The following is a 21032-nucleotide window of genomic DNA, read 5'->3' as shown; positions in this document are numbered from 1 at the left end:
GCACACATGAGCAGACGACAGACAAAACCACTGATTATGATAGCAATCGTTACCAAAACAATGTTACAAAGAGTTTTGTGCACATTGACCAAATGTAACCAGATGGACCGACTTTTGGAGTTGTTCTAACAACATGTACTCATAACTTATATTGTACTAGTGGTTTTGGATCTGCGTGATTCCGTCTGCCCTTGACTCAAGTCTTGTCTTTTGAGTGTAGTATCTTATTTTGACGGGTATCCCTCCGCAGACCGAGATGAGTGTGCACAGTCCCACTACTGCATGCACACGTGCGTGAACACGCAGGGCTCGTACTACTGCGAGTGCAATGCAGGTCACCAGTTGACCTCCAACAACCACAGCTGCATCGGTAAGTCACACAGAGGTCGTGCGGGCACAAGCGTGTGTTTGGAAGTAGTAAAAGCATCGTGGTGCACCTCATCCCTTGTAAAATGCCAAATTCAACGAGACAAAGGCCAAGTGAAGCAAAGAAGTCATCTGTAGTACTCGTGGGGGCGACTAGAAAACAAGATGACACAGCAGGATTCAATCATGACAAGATGCTATGGACTGAACAGCAGTGTTGGGTGGGTTACTGAAAAAATGTTGTTAGTTACAGTTACTAGTTACTTTATTTGAAAAGTAATTCAGTTACCACAAAGATTACTGACACCGAAATGTAGCACGTTACTCTAAAAGTAATGTATTTTTCATACACAAGGCGCACCAAACTATAAGTAGAATGAAATTGGGCTTACAGTAAGAGGAACTATTCAACCATTAGGCTAGCCACACATCTACAGCATTCATATAATAATGCAATGATTTATCACTCGATAGTTAGCGCTGATCATAATCCTGACATATTGATTGCAGGAACCTAACCTGGTTCACCCTAGTAAGTGCACCAACATTTTACCACCTGACTATCAGTGGTATAATTAACATTTGAAAATGTATTAGAGCTAAACTCATTATCAAACTGTTTTTACTCACAGTGCCAGAAACACTGATTTGCATCGTGCATTCTGATTGGTTAAACAGTCTCACCACTTCTTCACCTGTGCCTCAATAACCTCTGGGTTTAATAACTAAATGTACATAAAAGAGCTTGTAAAATAGCCACGTAATGAAAAAAAAGGAAAAAAAAGAAAACGTGTACACCTGTATAAGCCTCGCCCCCCCATCCCCACGCACTGCCTACTGTTCGCACAACACACAACCAAATTTGCACATATAAACTGACTCCCTGATTTCAGTATTTTATTCTTTAGTTGTGAATTTGCGTATCTCTATGAAAAGAAATTCTGCACCAATGTATTTTGTGCTTGAGACAGTGCCGCCATAACTGTATTCAGTTGTACCTTTTACGTATAGATAAACACCTTTTAGGGTTCACATATACCGGATTGGGGGTTCTATATGAGAACGGAAGTAAAGAGAGGGTACTCAAGAATCAGCAAACACTGTATTTATAAAGTAGCGGAGTAAAATAGTAACACAAAAGTAGAATTATACAATGTTACTAATAACGTGTTGCAGTACTGGTTACCAAGAAAAGTAATTGCGTTCCAGGAACGTCCCAACACTATGCTATGGTTGTAAATTTGGCTGAGATAGAAGTACATATATGGTTGGGAGAATATCTCTCTCAGGGGAAATTAAAAACTGTGCTTAAGACGGCGCAGCCATAACTGTATTCAGTTATACTTTTTTGGATAATATACATTTTCTGAGTATGTTGCCTCCTGATGGAGGGTTCTATTTGACAACGTAACTGATACAGCAGTGTTTAGCAATCAGAGGATACTGTAATTCATGATCCAAATTTAGTAAATAGCAGAATATGATGCACCATATAGTACCGACAGTAGAATTGTAAAATGTCCATCATAACACGTTATGAGTACTCGTTACCCAGAAAAATAATTGTGTTTTATTGTGAAGCAAAAGTCCCAATACAGGTGTCAGGAAGTTATAAGCATCATGGTGCACCTCCTTGCTTGTAACATTGTGTTGTTTTTCCACCAAATTCATGGTTACAGATGCCAAATGAAGCAAATGAGTCATTCGAAGTACTCAGGGGGGACAACTAGGAAACAAGAACACGCAGAAAGATTCAAGCATGAAAAGATGCGAGAAACCAATAATACTTTTATTGCTCCTGCTGACTGACTTCCACCAGATGGAGTTTATGGCTATTCTGATGTTTTGTTTATTGTGCCTTTACAAGTTGCACCATGTCACTTCAGATATCAACGAATGTGACACGCAAAGTCCATGTCAGCACCACTGCTACAACCTGATTGGTTCTTACTTATGCCAGTGCAACCAAGGCCACGAGCTGGCCCCGGATCTGGTTTCATGCCAAGGTAAATTACGTTAACCACAAACATCCGAGTCCAACCTTAGGTGTGTTTAGTCCTTTTTTACACACTTTGTAAAATGTACAACATATTTTTCATCTTTAAATGTTGATGCCGTCATGCACATTTGCTTTTTTCTGCTCAGACATTGACGAATGCAGCTTCTCCAGTTACATGTGTCAGTATCAATGCATCAACAGTCCTGGGAGTTACTCGTGCGATTGTCCGGAAGGATACCAGCTGCAGGGCAACAGGTTGTGTCAAGGTACTGCAATGTCTTCTGTCGGTCAGTGCCCAGTATTTTGGGCACAGTCTGGTTACATACTCTCCTTTTTTCCAAGGTGACAAAGTTTACACGCCTTCAGGAACACACACAGTTGTCATAAGGAATTTTTTAAACAGTTTCCGAAAAATAAAGCAATTTGGGTTACAAAGGAAGAAAATGCCTACTTGGGTTAGATTGACACAACTGTTTCCCAGAATTTAGCAATACTTTAGTTGTTTTGAAGAAAATAGGTTCACTCATAGTACAAAGATAGCCCAGAAGCGAGTTAAATTGTAACAGGGACAGTATATTATTTGACCAGTTGATGTCATTGTATGTTGTAGTGCTACAGGTAACGAGCGCTAAAATACACAAGGAAGACTACAAGCTATGGAGACTCAAGTGATCAAAACACACACTTTTACTTCTAGTCAAGTCAAGTCATGTTTATTTGTATAGCCCTTAATCACAAAGAGTCTCAAAGGGCTGCACAGATCAAAGACTATTGCAAACTACAGACTATTATTACACCATCCCATCATCTAAAACCTACATGAGGCCAAATAATACATATTATCAACATAAAATATAGGCTATCCATATGCTATAGAAAAGCTTGGATTTAAACATTTCTACTGAGGTTGCAGATCGAATCTCAGGGAGAAGAGCATTCCACAGCACTGGGGCCCAAATGGAGAACACTCTCAAACCTGCGGATCTCTTCTTGGCTCTTGGGATCACTAGTACGCCAGTGTTTTCAGAGCGAAGGCTCCGGACCGGAAGATGGGGGAAATTAAATCTGAAAGATATGAGGGAGCAAGTCCATGCATGATTTTGTCTAATACCAAAAGAACCTTGAAATCACATCTTAAGCTAACAGGGAGCCAATGCAGGTTAGCTAAAATTGGGGTAATGTGATCAAACTTTCTTGTCTTACTAAAAAGCCTCGCTGCAGCATTTTTTTGCCTAGCCTGGTACCCCCAGCAGAAAGATGGCGGACAATTATATAGATGACTGCAAATTTCTCAATTCATGAGTATTTTTTTTTTAAATGCACGTTAAAGTTAATGTATTTTACCTTATTTTTTAAAACTATATCTTTTTTTAATGACCAAAGGTTTTTACCACAAAGAAGGGGTGCTAAACAATACACACTTTTAAAAGTTAAGAAATTGTATTAAATTGTATGAATTGTGTTAAAAACATAGCAAAAAATCATTTTTTTTTTGTTTAGTAAAAAAAACCTCAAAAATTATATAATATACATAAAAAATGCACGAGCTACTAATTGTGCTAAACGCTGCAAAAATAGTGATTTTATTTAAAATAACCATGAAAATGTAAGTACAGAAAAAAATCAAGTCCATTTTTTGAAACAAACCCCAAAATTGCCTCGCTTGTTTTAAGATAAACAACAAATCTTTTTCAATTCAAACCAATGTTTTAGACATAATAGCCTGAAATATTGGATAAAAATGATCCAGGCAGTGAATTATCAATTTTTGAACTTATTTGGGTTATTCTATATGCAAACATCTTTAGAATATAGCTACCAAGATTAAAACATTTACAAATTGAAGAATAAGGATCTTGGGATTGACCCATGAGGAGCACCACTCATAACAAATATTCAGTTAGAGAAATTGATACACAGTTCCACCATGTGCAGTAGATTCTGCCTCAGTGGCACCACTTGATTAGATTGAATGTTTATGACTCTTTGATGATTCAAACTGAGCTCGCACAACGGGGCACTTACACATCGACTTAACATTTCCCCCCTATTAAGCCACCCCAGTGAATTCAAACGCCCGTACACACACACTGCTTGTTAGTTTTTTGAAGTGGATTTATTTGATGTTATGTTTTTTCCCCGGCTGCCCAGGTCAAATGCAGGCCTCTCGAGGGGCACTCGTGAATCCTGCGCTTGTGCGAGGTTATAAATACAAATATATATAAATTTGCTCCGCTGTGCCGCAAATAGAACTTGTGGTTTAGCTTTGACCAGGCAATTTTTTTCATTGCCTCCCTCCCAATAGCCCCTTTGCGTTATTGGCATTAGCCATGCAGGAATCCCCCTCATCAAGTGCTACTCAGAATCAAACTGTGTATTCTGCTACATGGGTGGAATAGCTCATCTTTCAATGTGGCACATGCAAATCCAGAAGCAGTTAATAGTTTAATAAAAACATGACAAAATTGTTGACAGAAGAATACTTTAAAGCAGCACGGCATATCCAATTTATTTTTACATTCCTTCCCTAACGTCTCTGTGATGTGTGCACTACAGCAGACACATAACAATTTAACTGTAATGGCATGATTTTTTTTTTGGTTGGTCACGTTTTGGTGTAGGTGAGTGTATACTATTTGGACGTGAACTTAAGGTGTGATAACTCAGCCATATACTGTATGACTATTATTTGACTTCAAACCCCTTAAAATGTTCAGTGGCATCAGACCTATCCATACACAAATATTTTTCCATTTATTCATTACTCCCCCCTTAGGACAGTACATATCCTAAAATTGACAATAAATAAAACTAACTGAACTCTATATACATATACATAAAATTTCTAGGTGAACATTTCATATGGCCTAATTAGAAGTTCGTATTAGTCAAGAAGTGGTGACAATTTTTCTATTCACTTCATGCAATTTTTTATAATAGTTTTCTCTAAATCTTTCTCAATTTATGTCAGTGTACATTATTTGGACCTGACCTTAAAGTGTGATAACTCAGTCATCTATGAATATTTTTGACTTACTACCACTCAAAATGTTTGGTGGCATCAGACCTATCTATACATGTGTAGATTTTAAGTTATATATTTATTTACCCCCTCATCTTGAAGACGGACATCGTTGCAACAAACATCGTACGACACAGTTCCTTGTCCCACAGGCTCTTTGTAGACTCGTCTTTTGACTTGTACATTCCAGCAAAAATGAGAAGCCCTAAGTATGCACAGAGTGGCTATAAGATGATCGTGGTCCAGCACATAATCGTTCTCTCCCCTTGTAAATTATTCATTGCGACTGTGTGGTCAATAATTTCTATGGGTTCTGGCAGTGTCAGAGGCACACAGTGGCCAGCCACTTTATGAGATGGAGACCACATCAATTTTTAATTTTTGGATCACCAAATGTTTTGTCCATTGACGTCTTCTTCCACATCGTCTTGCACATTCTTGTCACTCAGATCCTCCTCTGTCTTCTTCCTCCACATCGTCACTCTTGTTATTGTCGTCAGAAACATAACCTAACCTAACCTGACCTAACCTAACCTAACTTAACCTCCCCTACCCTACCCTACCCTACCCTGCCCTACCATACCCTACTGTACCATACAAATTGATTTTATAAACTCGATAATGTGCAGAAGTGGTTAGCGCATCCGCGGCACAGTTCTGAGGTCATGGGTCATCAAAACCTGCTACCAGCCTTCCTGTGCGGAGTTTGCATGTTCTCCTCATGCTTAAGCGGGTTTCCTACGAGCACGCCAGTCTTCTCCCACATTCCAAAAACATGCATGTAAGGTTAATTGGCCAGTCCAAATTGTCCTGAGGTGTGAATTTGCGAGTGAGTTGTCTGTCTCTGTGTGCTCTGCAATTGACCGGCAACCAGTTCAGGGTGTCTACTGCCCGAGGATAGCCGGGTTGGGCTCCAGCACCCCCTACTGATGATTACCAGTGCAGAGAATGGATGGATGGATAATGTGTATATCCAAGTTTTAAACACAAAGTTCTTTTTTTTCCCATGATCAGACGTGAACGAGTGTGAGACGAGTACACACAACTGCCAAGACGACGAGATGTGCTGGAACTACTACGGCGGCTTTCGCTGCTATCCTAGAAACCCCTGCGAGACACCTTACACGCAATCCTCTGAAAAGTTCGTCATTTTCTGCCCGGCTTTTTCGCATGTCTGTCTTTGCTCCCCTGGTAAAAGTTGTGCCATCATCTTGCCTGTTGCAGCCGCTGCATCTGCCGTTCTCAGAATGAATGTCAAGGCCTGCCGCCGTCCATCGTCTACAAGTATATGAGCATCCAGGCCGAGAGACCCGTGCCAGCCGATATCTTCCAGATCCAAGCCACCAATATCTATGCCAACACGCACAACACTTTCCGGATCAAAGCTGGGAATGAAGCCGGGGACTTCTTCTTACGGGTAACAATCAAATTTGTACATTCATGTATTTGCTGTGGACGCTGGCTCAAAATAACACATTATTGTTAAAAGAAATGACTAAATCAATATTCAATTGACTCAACTTTTCATATTTATTTCGATAAAACGCCCCCCAAATTTATCATTCTACAGTAGATCCCCAGGAACTAGCGTCCCCACCTCACGTTTTTACTCACAGTGTGAAAAAATAGTTTTTTGACCCCTCTTTGTGGCATTTTTGTCCACTATATGACATCAACAAATTATGTCTCTAAGTTCCTGTAGTCTAAGTCGGCTCTAGGTCGAGGTCATATGCTAATGGTTTGCGTCACGGCATCATGTAAATACAGATATGCTATTGATTGAACTACATCCCACAATGCCTTCCTCTATTTTAATTCAGTTCAGAATCTAGTGTTCTTTTTAAAGACATTGCATGTCAGTAATACACTACTGTATTTTTTTGTACTGTACTTATTTACTAGGCTTGTAGTGTTGCTAAAGGGAGAAGTCATAACATGATGACATGTAAACAACAATTGCGATAATTAAGATATACTTTGTACTTTTTAGTCATTTTTTTGTTCTTATCTCGTCTACTAGAGTGTTTGGAACTATTTACCATGGGTTTCTATCCCCATATATACAGCAATTTCACTTTTCTATAACATAAAAAAGGAACAATGTCATATCCCGGGTCTTATTGTGTTTGTTTAGGTAATTTTGTAAAATTTCCCCAAATTTGAGATGTCCATTTCTGACCAAATTCGGTTATTTTCTATCCATATGACTTTTAGAACATTTGTGTCAAAAACAACAATGTTGTCAACTTTTACTTTCCACAATCACATCTTTGGTAGTTTAAGACTAAAACAAATAATGTAATTTGTGAATATTTTGTACAGAATTGTCCATTTGTTGGAAAGTGTGTTGCCCACTTGCATGGTTTGTAGTGGCCTATGAGGCTAGGCAGGAAATGTGTTGTTTTTTTTAATGCAACTGTTTTTCTTCGATAAATATTTTACCGTGATTAAAATATAGCAAAAGGCTAAACACGGGTGTAACGTCACCAAAAAGTGTTCTACATAAACGTATCCTGTATATTTTGGCTTTACGGTAAAACATAAAGCAATATGTTACTATTTCTGGGTTTATCGAGTCACTTCCGGTTCGTTAAGCTCGGGGTAAAATTATTGTTGCATGTCTAATCCATCACCATCCATGTTGAAGGATTAACAAGGCAATGCCGTACATTTCTAAAAGTGTTTTTATGATGTATAAACAATTATGATTTGTAATATTTTGGACAGATGTAAAGTCTCTGCCCTTTATTATATATTGGCACATGTTCTCAATGTGCTGTATTATATTGTTGCAGTTTTCTCCATCCAAGGAAATTAAAAAGGAAATGAATGCCTCAGTAACATCCCCTGTGATTCCGGTACTTCTTTGGTGACTCGGTATCATAACAATGATTCTACAGTTAGTTTAGATAACCCAATTAATAGATTACTCAATGTTTAAGTTTAGATTCATTTTGAGCCAACTGTTTTAAGAATGAAAAAAGAGTATGTTAAATAAAGACCATTCCATAAAATGTCATTAGTTTACTCGCAGTACTAATATTCAGTTTTTTTATGTGGTGTATGTGCGCCTTCAAAAGGCATGACCTAGTTTGTAAGCTCCCTTACGTTGCATTATTGAAGAATGTCATGTTCCCGCAGCGTTCCAGCAACGCCAGTGCCATGCTGGTGCTCACCAAGCCACTGTCTGGACCCCGGGAGTATGTGGTGGACCTGGAGATGATTACGCACCACTTGACCATGAACTACCATTCCAGCTCTCTTCTGAGGCTTACCATCATCGTGGGAGCGTATGCCTTCTGAGCGTGCTTCTCTCAAACGCAGCCAATGTCTGTCTCCGCCTAGCATAATGTGCATTTGCCATGCCTTACGTTATTACACAGGGTGTTCCAAAAGTCTTGGGCACATTTTGACATTGAATATCACGGATTTTTTTAAGGACATAAAAACATATCTGGTAAATACAGAATGCTTATAATCTCAATTTTTACATGGAATGTTCAAAGCTGTTCAATGTGTGCACAATCGGTCACATCAAGCGGATTGTCCAATTCTTGCCAAACGCGGCCCAGCATTACATTGTCAATGGTTGCAACTACTAATGTAATTCGTGCCTTCTTCTCATCCACGTCTTTTGGAAAAGGGGACACATAGATCAATACTTTCACAGATCTCCACAAAAAGAAATCGTATGTTGTGATATATGGAGATCTGGGTGGCCAGGACATAAGATAGTGATCATTCTGCCCAGACTGTCCAATCCGTCTGTCAGTCTTGCGCTTGTAAACTGTCTAATCCACAGGCTCCAGAGTGGTGGCACCCCATTATGTTGTTCTTAATTTATCCATTAACCAGTTTTCCAGCATGTCGAGGTATGTCTCACCATTGTCAGTTGCTTTTTCAAAGAAGAATTGTGCAGCTTTCTTCGACATAGCACAAAACACGTTCACCTTTAAGGAATCTCGCTGATGCTCAAAGAGTTCACGTGGGCTCTCAATACCCCATATGTGACTGTTGTACTTGTTAGCTTTGCCATTAACTTGGAAAGTCGTCTTAGCGCTAAAACGAGCAGTTCGTAACATCCATGATCTTCTATTTTCTGTTTCATTGCAATACAAAAGTCACAACAAGCTGGTTTATCAGTGTCCTTCAATGGTTGGACTATCTGTGGCTTGTAAAGCATCATTTACAGTCGTCTTCTTAAGAAACGTCAAGCAGTTGCTGAAATTGCCTGTTGGCTCTTCTGATCAATTCACAGGTGCTCCGCTGGAAGGTTGTTCAAACTTGTTCAATCACATCTTCTGTAGTTGAGGGGCATCTCATTCTTTTAGCCAGGCATATGCAACCATCCACTATATATTAACATGTTATCTCAGTATGGACTCTCTTGTGGCCCCTTTACGAATTTTCTGCGAAATACACGAACAACAGTCCATGATTCTGTTTTTGCAAATTCAAGCACGCCAAACGGATTTTCTGGTTTTTGAGTTAACGCCATTAAAATAATTCGCTTTGAAATGGCACAGGACTAACGAGATAGGGGGACTTCAAATGTGCCCAAGACATTTACATACATTTACCTACCCAAGTTAAATAACATCAGGTGCTAAATGGGTTACACGTGATTTGTATCAACAGTTGGCTTCTTTTCAAACATTGATTCTGTAAAATGCAATTTTATTGAAAAACACAAAACAGCTCAAGTCTACAAAAAGGTTTTAATGAGAAGGTAAAACAAATGTCGGCTATATTAAAAAGCTTTTACATATTTTTGAATGTTTGTTTGTAGCCAGCACCATTCTCACTTAGCTTACTGGAAGTCTGTGTCCTGATCATGAGAAACAATTTCTCGGAAAGTTTCTGAGAGGACATCTTGCCAGAGAGACGCTTGCTTCATACGTATTACGTACATAGCTAGGTAACAAATCAGTGTGTGTTGATGTGTATTCATGAGCGTGAAAAAAAAAACAACTGCCTCAATAGGCGTCCTCAATGTGGCCGAGCTGTTTATACTTTACGCCGATGCACTTCCAGCCCCAATAACAGGAAATGTTGACGCAAGCTAGCCAGCAATCTGTGGGTCAATGTTGCTTCACAGGTCACATACGAGCTGCATATTAACGCAGCACATTTGGAGAATGTGTGTAATGTTATATGTGTGCGTACTTTATCTTCTTAACATGTACCGTCTGCCATCGTGCCTTAAAGGGAGAAGAGCACTAATTTGTTCATGCTTTCCATATTGTTTGTTTTCAGTCTCTTGTATTTAAAATATTTTTCCAACATATGTCACACATGTAACTGGAGGAGCAATTATATTGAATTAAATATGATTTCCCAAAATTCATCTCCGAGACTCTTATTCACACGCAATTACTTCTGTGAACTGTGTTGGGCACGTTACTAAAAAAACATTTACGAGTTACTTCATAGAACCCTCCTAGAGCTGCTTTAAAATAGCCACATAACAGTTTTCTTAAGTGTCTAAAGGGTGGACCCAAGTGAGGGGAAGCAGCAACTGAAGCAGGTATGCTTAAAATAAGGATAGTATTTAATAACAAAAGTATAAAGTAGCAAACCAACGAGTAGTCACAAAACAAGGTGTCCAAAAACCTGCGCCCAGATCCAAACCCGGTTGGCGCCCTCTGGGGGAAGGACGCATACCAGATCCTAAAATAAAATATTTACAACGACCTGTGGAAGAAGTGAAGCCTTCATATTTCTTGGTTTGTGCAATCTTGAGAGCTTGCAAATAAACAATTAGCCAAGATACTCCATATTCATTCTCTGAGCTTTAAACCACTTGAAGATCTCCTTTTCCATCTCTAGGTACAGCCCAAGATATATTGGATGTATTGCATAAATAATTGTATTAATAAAAAGACCAAAAACAGCACACCCATAGAATTTGTTAGTATACACATATAAAGTGACCCCTAAATTATTTCATGTTATATTTGTGGAAAAAAAGAAAAGAAAAAGGTTGCTGCTTGGTCACTGGAGACTCCAGTTTGTATTTTCCTTGTACTTTTTAGCACTTGTTTTCGCTTGCACTACACATCAAATATTGTACAGTGTACCTTTGTGTAAAGCTATTTCATTGTCTAAAATAACAGGGGTCCTTTGCTGTCTTTTTGTGATATATTCACGTCATTGGAAAATGTTTTTTACACACATTAGCAACAAAAAGTATTTCATTAAGTTTATTATTATCCATTCACCAGAAAGAAATACATATGAGAGGGTCAAAGTTGAAGACCGATTACATTTCCTGTCAGAGTGTGCGCGAAACTTAATTCTCGGTCTTCATTTTTTTGTCGTACGATCCTTCGTTTTTGTAGGCGCCAACATAGCCAGAGTTTTCCACGATGTCCTCTCGTCCCTCGCGTCCTCGTCCCTTTCCACTTTCGTCGAAGCGTTCCTTGTGCGAGCCCGTATACAAAGACGCATCTGTCAGACGTCCCACTGCGCCAGCTTTCACGGTCTTCTAAACACCACAAAGACAAAATGGCACTCACAACTGTGGCGTGACTAGCGACACTTACACATTATCATAATGCTACAGCTGACAATAAAAGCTAATGCTAAAGGTAGAGTAAAGTTGTTGTTTTTTAAAATAATGACAGTCGTAAAGATATTTACATGGTACAAAAGCTAAAGCTAACACCGACACAAAGCATTAAAAATGTGTTTTTTTTAGACAAGGAATGAAAATCCCAGTTCCAAATGACAATAGGAGCGCTAGCTTTTGTGAACGAAAAAAGTGACCACTCTTTTTTCGTATCTTCGGTGTCAATGCGTGAGTTGCCTTTAATCCTCAAGGAATAATAACAAGCAAATGCAATTTGGTCCACTACCGTGGCAACCACTAATGACAAAAATAAAGACTTCTGTGTTGCAATATGGCACTATTCTCCGCAGTATGTGCGCACTAGGCTGAAAATGTAAGAAATGGACGTGAGTTAGTTTATTTTTATGGTTGTTTTAGCCAAGGGCTTAATATCCGATGCAGTTTGTACAAAGACATAATGTAGTTTCACTTAAATTTGAAGAATCGGCTTTTAATAAGGTGCACTCTGTCGTCTAAAATTTACAGTATCTCCATTTGCGTGCCACCTAAAAATGCATTTTTCCTCAGAGTTATTTTTTAAAATAATAAAAGTTTTGCAAATAGACACAAAAAAACACTTTTTTTCTATTTGGAGTTTTCCTGACCGTGACTCCAAATTGGCTGGGCTCTCCAGACTCCACCAGCTTGTAGATGGCTATGATGGCCTCGTCCTGGCTTTTGTTTCGAAACCTCTTTGGCGCCAGTTCCTGCAGAGCTTGCATGAACTCATTAAAGGTGATCACACGGGCAGACTTCTGCCTGCACAGAAACAGGTCAAGTCAAGTCAAGTCACATTTTATATAGCCCTTAATCACAAAAATGTCTCAAAGGACTGAACAGGATTACAATGACACAATTACCTGATCTTAAACCAACACATACTTGACAATTTAAAGCTATTCCAAATACCTTTTTTTTTCAATTAGGCAAAAAAGTGTAGTGTTCCTCCCCACAATTATGCAAATAAGTTGCAAAACATTCCATGCGCCGAGGACTCTACATATGTAGTCTCAAAACTTGACCCATCTGTCTTGTGATTTCATTGAAGGGACACAACCATTTCAAAATAGCTTATCCCATTAACAAAACAGGTGAGGCAGCTAAAAAAAATCAGCAATTGTAGCGAAAAGCGAGTGTATACTGCCCATTTCTGCTTGGAGAAATTGGAACTTTGCTTAACCTGTGGCTGTTAAGCATACGTTCCTTGTTCGCCTTCTTTTAGGTAGGCAATTATGGCTTTTCGTTTGTGTTTTACGCACAGTGGGAATCATCTTGCCTCGCGTTTTTCTGCCTTGCGGCCACCTTTTGTTGATTGTCCAATTTAGCCCCCGTTAGCTTTAAGTGTGTTATTTTTGCCAGTTAGCCTCTTTTAGGCTGCTCACCTTGTTTTGAACCATTACTGCACCAACCTGCGACACAATGCCTTGACATTCTCTACAAAAACTACCAAAACCTTGTATGAAACACTCGACCTCTTTGAGGAAAATAACAAATAAACCAGTATGTGACAAATGCCAAAAAGAGTCACGGAATTAGAATACCCTGAAGAAGCTGCTGTAGGCCACAATTCTTGGTCAGATTCTCAAGTGCAGACAAATCCTGACTTTGGCTTGAAGCTTAAAGAACAGATCAAGGTCTCTTACTTGACTTTGGAGAAGATGATGTCAATGTCGGTTGCGGTGACGTTCTTGCCATCGATAATGTTGCAGTCCTTGCACAGCTTGATCCAATTCTTGCCGTGCATTTCAGTTCCGCTGGCCTTTGTGTCACCGTACACCGCAAAGCGATGGAATACCGCGATCAGAGAATCCGAGTTGAAATTTTCTGCCATGACTAGGCCTGCAACAAACATGATGACATGACCATAAGTAGAAGATAGCAGAAGAATGGGATTGAGACTAAATAGAACCAATGGTATTACTCGTCAAAAAAGTATATACAGGTAACAAACTAAAACAGGGGTGTCGAAGTCAAATGGACAGAAGTCTGAAAAAGAAATTGACCTCAAGCGGTCTGCAGGACAGATGGATTGTTGAAAATGAAACAATTTACTATAGCTAGGTGTTAACGTTGTGCCTGTCACAGCAATACATAACTAATTTTTTCCCCTTTCTTTGTTGCAGCTAAAAGTAATTGCACTTATTTTAATTTCACTCTTGATACAATGCACTATTCATTTTTATTCACAAACATGGGTTTTGTAAATATATTTTTCTGGCTTTTATCCATTTTTTATTCATATTTGTTTCCTCTTTAAAGCACTATTATTATTACTTAGACCAGTCTCTAAGCACTATGTTGTAAATATATTTTTCTAACTTTTATCCTGTGTTTTTTTTTTCTTTTTCCTCTTTAAAGTTTTTGTTACATGTTTAGAGTGCCATGTCTAATTTGTTGCATACAATGTTTCACGATGTTGAAATCAATGACCATAAAGAAAATTCATTTCAAATTAATTCGGGAAAGGGCTTAAATAGACACAGTCAACCAATAAAACAAATAATTTTCATAGAAATACAAAATAACCTAGCACTGACGACTATTTTCAGAACACCTCAGCTGTCTTTAGGGGGATTTCTGGTGCCCACGCGCACCACGTTGGAGACCCCTGTTGATAGCAACATTAGCCGACAAATATTTTCTTTAAAGTATCAAACCTTGTTATTGTTGTTGTTATCCTCGATGTTGTTGTCACCCCGTCCGTAGCAACGATGATTTAAATAAAACAGTCACATCTTATCCTAGGACAAGCTGTAAAAACACAAACGAAGTGAATACGTTTGGAAACGATCGTTACGTTTTGAGCCATAACACGAAGGACGTCACACCTACACAGCCTCGTATTTATTGATTCGAAGCGTCGACTTATTTTACGTTGGGAAATCGCATCATCATTTAAGAATTGCGACGGAAAAATGTGACGTAAACCTGCTTACATTTGTTTACGCGTGCACGTGCGTGGCAGCTACGTCATCGTGTTTATTTACCTAATTCAATGCTTACGACACATTCAGATTGTCACGTCTCCATTCAAACAAAACCATAATCGAAAGCATGAACTTATTTAATTGGATTTAAATACGTATTAAAGATCTTGAAGAATTTTACTTTATTGATGGCTTTTGTGTGGTTTGGGATGTATCAGAGATGCCAATTTTTTTTCTTATGTTTTGGCCAGGACGTATTGTTGTGATTGTGGCTTTTATCTAAGCATAGCACAGGGACAAAAAAACTAGCATCAATCAATAATAAAGGGAAGCAATAAACTATTTGCACAAAGAACAGCTGTATAATACAACTATTCCCCTAAGGGAGTAGCCTGAAGCCAAGGTGTTTTAGTGTTTACCCTAATTCATTTTTTTCCTCTCAGAGAAGATATATTCAATATCAAAACAAGAAAACAGCACTATTCCCCACAAAGGAAAATGATAAAACCACAGAAATGTAATTTTAAACTTATAATAGTTAACCTGTGACATATAATAAGTGATTCTATATTGATCTTATATCTCATTAAAGAGGGAAATTATAACTTAAGGGGCTGTAGTGAATTCATAATCCCAAAGGTGAGAACCACCAGGAAAAGTATGTGTGTGTCTGTGTTTGGAGTCAAGCTTTGGAACGGTTTGCAAGATGAGATCAAACGGTGTCCAACTATTCACCTGTTCAGGTTAAGATACAAAGGAAGATTCCTGGCGGAATACAGAGATGAGGAGGGTGGGGGTATGAGTGGTGCGGGAGATTGGGAATAGTGCGTCTAGTTAACTTTGTGTTATTGTTGCTATTCTTATGACTGTTATTATTAATATCATTACAATTATTGTTATACCATTGGTATATTTGGTGGGGAAGATGAAGGGGTAAGCATTTGCTTCTTACTACCCCTTTTTGAACTATTATGTAACGTTATTTTGTTGTTGAGTTATTGTTTTCGTTTTCATGTTCGAATAAAGTTTTAATCCATTCATTCATTCATTCATTCATATGTATTTTCCAGCTGGGCGGCTAGCGTGCAGTCCCACGGTGCGGAGGTCCACGGTTCAACTACCGCAGCCTCCTCATGCAGAGTTTGCATGTCCCCCCAAGCTTGCGAGGGTTTCCTCAGGCACTAAGGTTTCCTTTCACTTTCCAAAAACATGCATGTCAGGTTAATTGGCCCGTCCAAATTGTCCTTAGGTGTGAATGAGCAAGTGAGTTGTGTCTCTGTGTGCCATGCGACTGGCTGTATATATTATATGAGGGGCTTTTGGTCAAATATATGCCTGCATCTACTCAAACCTTTGCTAATTTGGATTGGATGGTAATTTGTACGAGTCTCCGGCTAATATCATGGATAATAATCACACAGAGAATGTTATGCTCTTTAACTTTCCCTATTTAAACATTACCAATCTTTATTTGTATATTAATGTCTTTTCAGGGATTTCCCAAATACCATAATTGTCACGGTTGCCATGGCGCCCAATTGGCCCTGTGTGGCGCCAGCTGCAGCTCGTTGACAGATTGGCTTCACTTCTATTTAAGCTCAGTGCTTTCACTCTCCCTTTGTCAGTCCGTCAACGAACCTCTGCCCCGCAAGACATGAGTTTTGACTCAGTCCTGTTTCCTGTTGGTATTTCCTGTCCGGTATTGTTCCCGTTTATTTTGTCCTGTTTAATATCGGTTTCCAGTTTTGTTCCCGTCTAGTTTGTCCGGTTCAATTTCAATATCCTGTTTTTGTTCCCGTTTATTTTGTCCTGTTATATCAGTTTCCGGTTTCGTTCACGTCTAGTGTGTCCTGTTTAATTTTGATATCCTGTTTTGATATCAATCTTGTCCGTCCCGTCCTGTCAGGCATCGACCCCATCTGTCCGATATCTGCTCGGGCAATTGGTATCGATCCCGTCGGCCTCTGGCTTCCTGTCATTCCACGCCAGACTGCTTCTTAAAGTGCATGACTGCCCCCATTTCCCGTAAAATAAAAGCTTGTGTGCAAAAGTCATGCATCTGGGTCCTAATCCTGTTCCGGTTCTTGACAATAATGTTTGTTTTCGATACATTTAATGTAATTTGTATTTATCAAACCTTTCTTTTACTTTGTTAAGTTCCACAGTCATTTCTGCCTGCATTTCTTGTAGATTTTTACCCAATTCTACTATTGTAGCATCATCAGCATATAGAATATATTTTGATTTCCATTATACATGACAAAAGTCATTTGTTTTACTAGAAGTGTGAGTCAGCCTTTAATACCGCCCTTTTTTTTGCACCACTTACTATATAGTTTTACATATTATTTATGTAAATTGTAACACAATGCGTTGAGTTTTATTATCAGCCATTCAGAGGACAGAATAGTTTTGACGCATACCCCTCAACCCCAGCCAATTGCCCCCTTTATAAATGCTTGCAATTTCCCTTATTAAATGACATTAAACCTCACAAACACAACACGGCACCTATTTTCTCACAGCAAGATCGACTATGTAGAATAAAAACAAAGATAGCTTGTGTAAAACAAGTTTATTTTATTTACCAGATAGACAACACAATTATTTTATCAGCTTTCTTAGTTGTTGTTGCCCAACAGTAAATTCCCAGTTTCTTATCATATGTAGAACATAGCATGTGCACATAGACAGCCATATTGACGTAAATGAGTAAAATATCTATGGGACTGGAGGGAATAATTTGACTCTTTTTTGCTAAATCCTGATCCAACACATGGATCTTCTCTTTGCGTCTTGCTCTTTAGATATAGAAGCTTGGAATTGGTTTGTGTTTGATCCTTTTTTGGGAGATCTGTAAATATTTTCATTTGTTTTACGGAAAAAAATGTGTTTTGTGATTATCTTTTTTAGGTATGAAATGTCATGTTCGTTCTCGTATTACATAGTTTTAGTAATAATTATTTTGTGTTGCACTGAAAATTCACTATGTTTAATTGACATTTTGTTGTTTTTCAGAGATTCTAAGTTGCTTGACTTTAAAGTTGCTTAGTATAAAAAGGTTAAAAGTTTAAATAAAGGAGAACCGCAAGTTCGAGAGTGTTCTCCATTCGGGCCCGGTGCTGTGGAATCCTCTTTCCCCTGAGATTCGATCTGCAACCTCAGTGGAACTGTTTGATTCTCGTCTTCCTCGTGATTAAGGGCTGTACAAATAAACATGACTTGACTTGACTTGACCATAATAATTTCATTTAAAATACAGTACATTATATATGTTTTTAAGATGAATATAGGGTTTACAAAATAAACCTATGGTATATTATTCAGGCCAAATTCGACATTTACATGGCAAGTTTTCTGTAAATGTCACGGTTGCCATGGCGCCCAATTGGCCCCCGCCGTGTGGCGCCAGCTCCTGTCACAGTTGCCAGGGCACCCAATTCGCCCCGCCCATGGACACCAGCAGAAACTCGTTGATAGATTGCTCCCTGTGACTACTTAAACGCTGTCCTGTGAGTCGCCTGGGGTCGGAGCTTCTTCCAAACTTTTGACACGTCAATCCCTGAGAATCTCCGTTTTTCCTGTTTTTTTGCTCTTGTTTGCCAAGCCCTGTGAATCTGTTTTTTTTACCCGTGATAGATAGATAGATAGATAGATAGAGCGATAGAGCGATAGATAGATAGATAGATAGATAGATAGATAGATAGATAGATAGATAGATAGATAGATAGATAGATAGATAGATAGATAGATAGATAGATAGATAGATAGATAGATAGATAGATAGATAGATAGATAGATAGATAGATAGATAGATAGATAGATAGATAGATAGATAGATAGATAGATAGATAGATAGATAGATAGATAGATAGATAGATAGATAGATAGATAGATAGATAGATAGATAGATAGATAGATAGATAGATAGATAGACAGATAGGATAGGCATATGTATATGCAAAATGCAATGCAAACTTATAAACATTGTTACGTCACAGAGAATTGTTACATCTCCCTAGGCAGAATAGTGATACACCTCTTGTAGATCTCATCAGATCTAGTTATGTTTCCCCATCTATATATATATATATACACGACATGACCTTTCCTATTGGGCAGATCATGAATCACCGCTACTTCCAAGTTAGAGGTAAGATCTTGGTCGGCCCGAAATGACATTAAGCTGGGCTATGCCGGGCTTCTTATTCGTTACTTTCTGAAGTAACAGCACTTTTACTTGAGTAACATACTTAGGCGCTGCGGTTCGGCAGCAAAATGTGCACTTCGGCGCCAGAGTCATATTATTTAAATAACTCTATCATAATGAACATGCTTACCATGCTTACTATCAGTTTAACTCGAAATCACTAAATCCAAAGAGATTTTCATCCTCAGTGTCAGGGTAGGAAATGCGCCGCTTCCTTTTTCCACCTCTGCTTCCCTTGCATAAGACGTCATTTCCGCTTTTCGCCAATAGCTTACAAGCTTTTCAAACTTTCTTCCTCCTTTTCGGCCAAATATTTCCCTAGTTGCATCTTGTAATCTGCAGAATATGATTTTCTTTCGGTGCCATTTTATTCAATTTCATTTCGCTGCACTTTGCCGAAAGTGTTCATTTGGACGCAGCACTTCGAAGTGTATACTTGAATTGAGGGACTGAGCTTGAAGTTAACCCGAGGGTGCATACTTTAGCTGAAGCGTGCACTTGTGTGCCGAATAGCAAACTTTGGTACCGAAGTACACACAGCGCCAAAGTAAAGCTTCAGGTTTACTTCTCAGTCCTTTAAATCAACTGGTACGGGCTGTGTGCCTGCGGGCTGTAATTTTTGGGCCCGATCTTACCTCTAACCCTCGTACATGCCCTGCAATCAATCATCTCCTGGAAGTGGACACACTTGAGGCCAATCGACAATTTCCCAGGGAATAGTACTTAGAGAGAAGAGGAGATATAACCAGACCGGTGGGGAGACACATGTATGGGATTCAAGACATTGATAGGACAGCAAGGGTTGTTGGTGAATGCCGTAGGGCTGAGACAGTGTTGTCCCGTTTGAGGATTGCCTTAAACAAAACTCTGAAATTGATGGGGAAACATGGCACTGGGTTGTGCGAGGGGTGTCAAAGAGAAGAATCGGTGGAGCATGTAATAATGAAATGCCAGGTGTACAGTGCTCAAAGAGAAGAAATTAAAAGAGGTCTGCTAGAAGTAGGGGTGATGAAGTTTGCTGAGTTCGGACAATGGGCCTCAAAGGAGGATACTTTTCAGTTTTTTGAGAAGCACGGGGCTTTTTGACAGGGTTTGAGGGATGGAAGAGGTGACGGGTATTTGGTTTTGGGGGGGCTGTAACGCACCAAAGCGATGGATGCCAACCGCCCTTAAACCCGAAGAAGTCCAGACAGGTGAAGGGAACACGGCAGTCCTTCAACGGCTCCAGGGTAAGCAGCCAGTAGCCGGATCATTTTTTCCGGAAAGAACATGACAAAACTCCTATTTTTGGGATTGAAGACGAGGCAGAACCCTTGCTTTCGAAGCACTCGAAGACTTACCAGGTTGTCACAACTGTGCGTTTTATCTCTGCCTAAGGTGTTCTCAGCCCAGGAGGGAGAGAACAACCGACCCTCGCCCCCTTGAGCAAAGGTCCATCCAGAAAGACCACAAGAAGCCTACTTTCGACCGAAGAACTTTCAAATATATAGTAGTAACATACAATATTAACGTATCCACTGCAATAAACGTGTGACTTCAATCTCCCCGAAACTACTTTCCTTTAATGCATAAACAGTATTCGCCCCGAAATTGCTAATGCATGCGTGGGCGTGAGCGGATGCATAAGTGACAGCCATCAAAACGAGCAGGTGAGGACAGGTGAGGAGCGAGGTGGAGTTAATAGAAGCTCTAGGGTACATGTGTCAAGGACAGCGGGCCACATTCGGCCCCCGTTAAGGTTTTCGCCGGCCCCTGAGAGAATCTGGGACCAGGAATCATATTTATTTTGACTGCACGTTACTTCTCTATGCACTTTATTTTATCGTAATCAAGCGAATAATAGAAAATTGTGATTTTAAAAAACAAATGAATATATAAAATATCAAATAAAGGCTACT

At 39.2% G+C, this 21032-nt stretch overlaps 2 protein-coding genes across 4 annotated transcripts in view; one reads left to right on the top strand and one right to left on the bottom strand.

Annotated features, from left to right (window-relative positions):
• efemp1 (EGF-like fibulin extracellular matrix protein 1) overlaps positions 1 to 10732 on the top strand; it is a 49234-nt gene extending 38502 nt beyond the window's left edge. Inside the window, exons 6-11 of one of the 2 annotated variants that reach the window (XM_088350691.1) lie at positions 251 to 370; positions 2253 to 2372; positions 2512 to 2631; positions 6402 to 6528; positions 6612 to 6804; positions 8529 to 10732. In XM_088350691.1, coding sequence (XP_088206817.1) covers positions 251 to 370; positions 2253 to 2372; positions 2512 to 2631; positions 6402 to 6528; positions 6612 to 6804; positions 8529 to 8690 — 842 coding nt within the window. In that variant the 3' untranslated portion in view covers positions 8691 to 10732. The remainder of the gene's footprint in view (positions 1 to 250; positions 371 to 2252; positions 2373 to 2511; positions 2632 to 6401; positions 6529 to 6611; positions 6805 to 8528) is intronic. The other variant, XM_088350692.1, reaches the window with a different exon arrangement.
• Positions 10733 to 11577: 845 nt separating this feature from the next.
• LOC148353633 (tubulin polymerization-promoting protein family member 3-like) lies at positions 11578 to 14773 on the bottom strand. 2 transcript variants are annotated; one of them, XM_088350693.1, is made up of 4 exons: positions 14655 to 14773; positions 13641 to 13836; positions 12603 to 12756; positions 11578 to 11874 (listed from the first exon to the last, which is right to left on the bottom strand). In XM_088350693.1, the coding sequence occupies exons 2-4, from the start codon at positions 13826 to 13828 to the stop codon at positions 11680 to 11682; spliced, it is 537 nt and encodes a 178-aa protein (XP_088206819.1). In that variant the 5' UTR covers positions 13829 to 13836; positions 14655 to 14773; the 3' UTR covers positions 11578 to 11679. The 2 variants fall into 2 exon arrangements, with proteins under 2 accessions (XP_088206819.1, XP_088206820.1); XM_088350694.1 differs by having other exon boundaries at positions 14524 to 14666.
• Between the last annotated feature and the right edge of the window lie 6259 nt (positions 14774 to 21032).

The sequence above is a fragment of the Urocampus carinirostris genome, chromosome 13, assembly GCF_059441175.1.
Source record: "Urocampus carinirostris isolate Australia breed hairy pipefish chromosome 13, RoL_Ucar_1.0, whole genome shotgun sequence".
Taxonomy (NCBI): domain Eukaryota; kingdom Metazoa; phylum Chordata; class Actinopteri; order Syngnathiformes; family Syngnathidae; genus Urocampus; species Urocampus carinirostris.
The sequence above is the reverse complement of the archived record's forward strand: the minus strand, read 5'-3'. Positions and strand labels throughout refer to the sequence as shown.

Bases quoted from the DNA above. Each gene is read 5' to 3' on its own strand.
- LOC148353633 (XM_088350693.1), bottom strand. From the start codon at position 13,828: ATGGCAGAAAATTTCAACTCGGATTCTCTGATCGCGGTATTCCATCGC. The intron at 12,757-13,640 runs GTAAGAGACCTT...GTTTCTGTGCAG, and splicing joins ATCATCTTCTCCAAAGTCAA to GCAGAAGTCTGCCCGTGTGA. The intron at 11,875-12,602 runs GTCAGGAAAACT...TGTGGTGTTTAG, and splicing joins CCAGCCAATTTGGAGTCACG to AAGACCGTGAAAGCTGGCGC.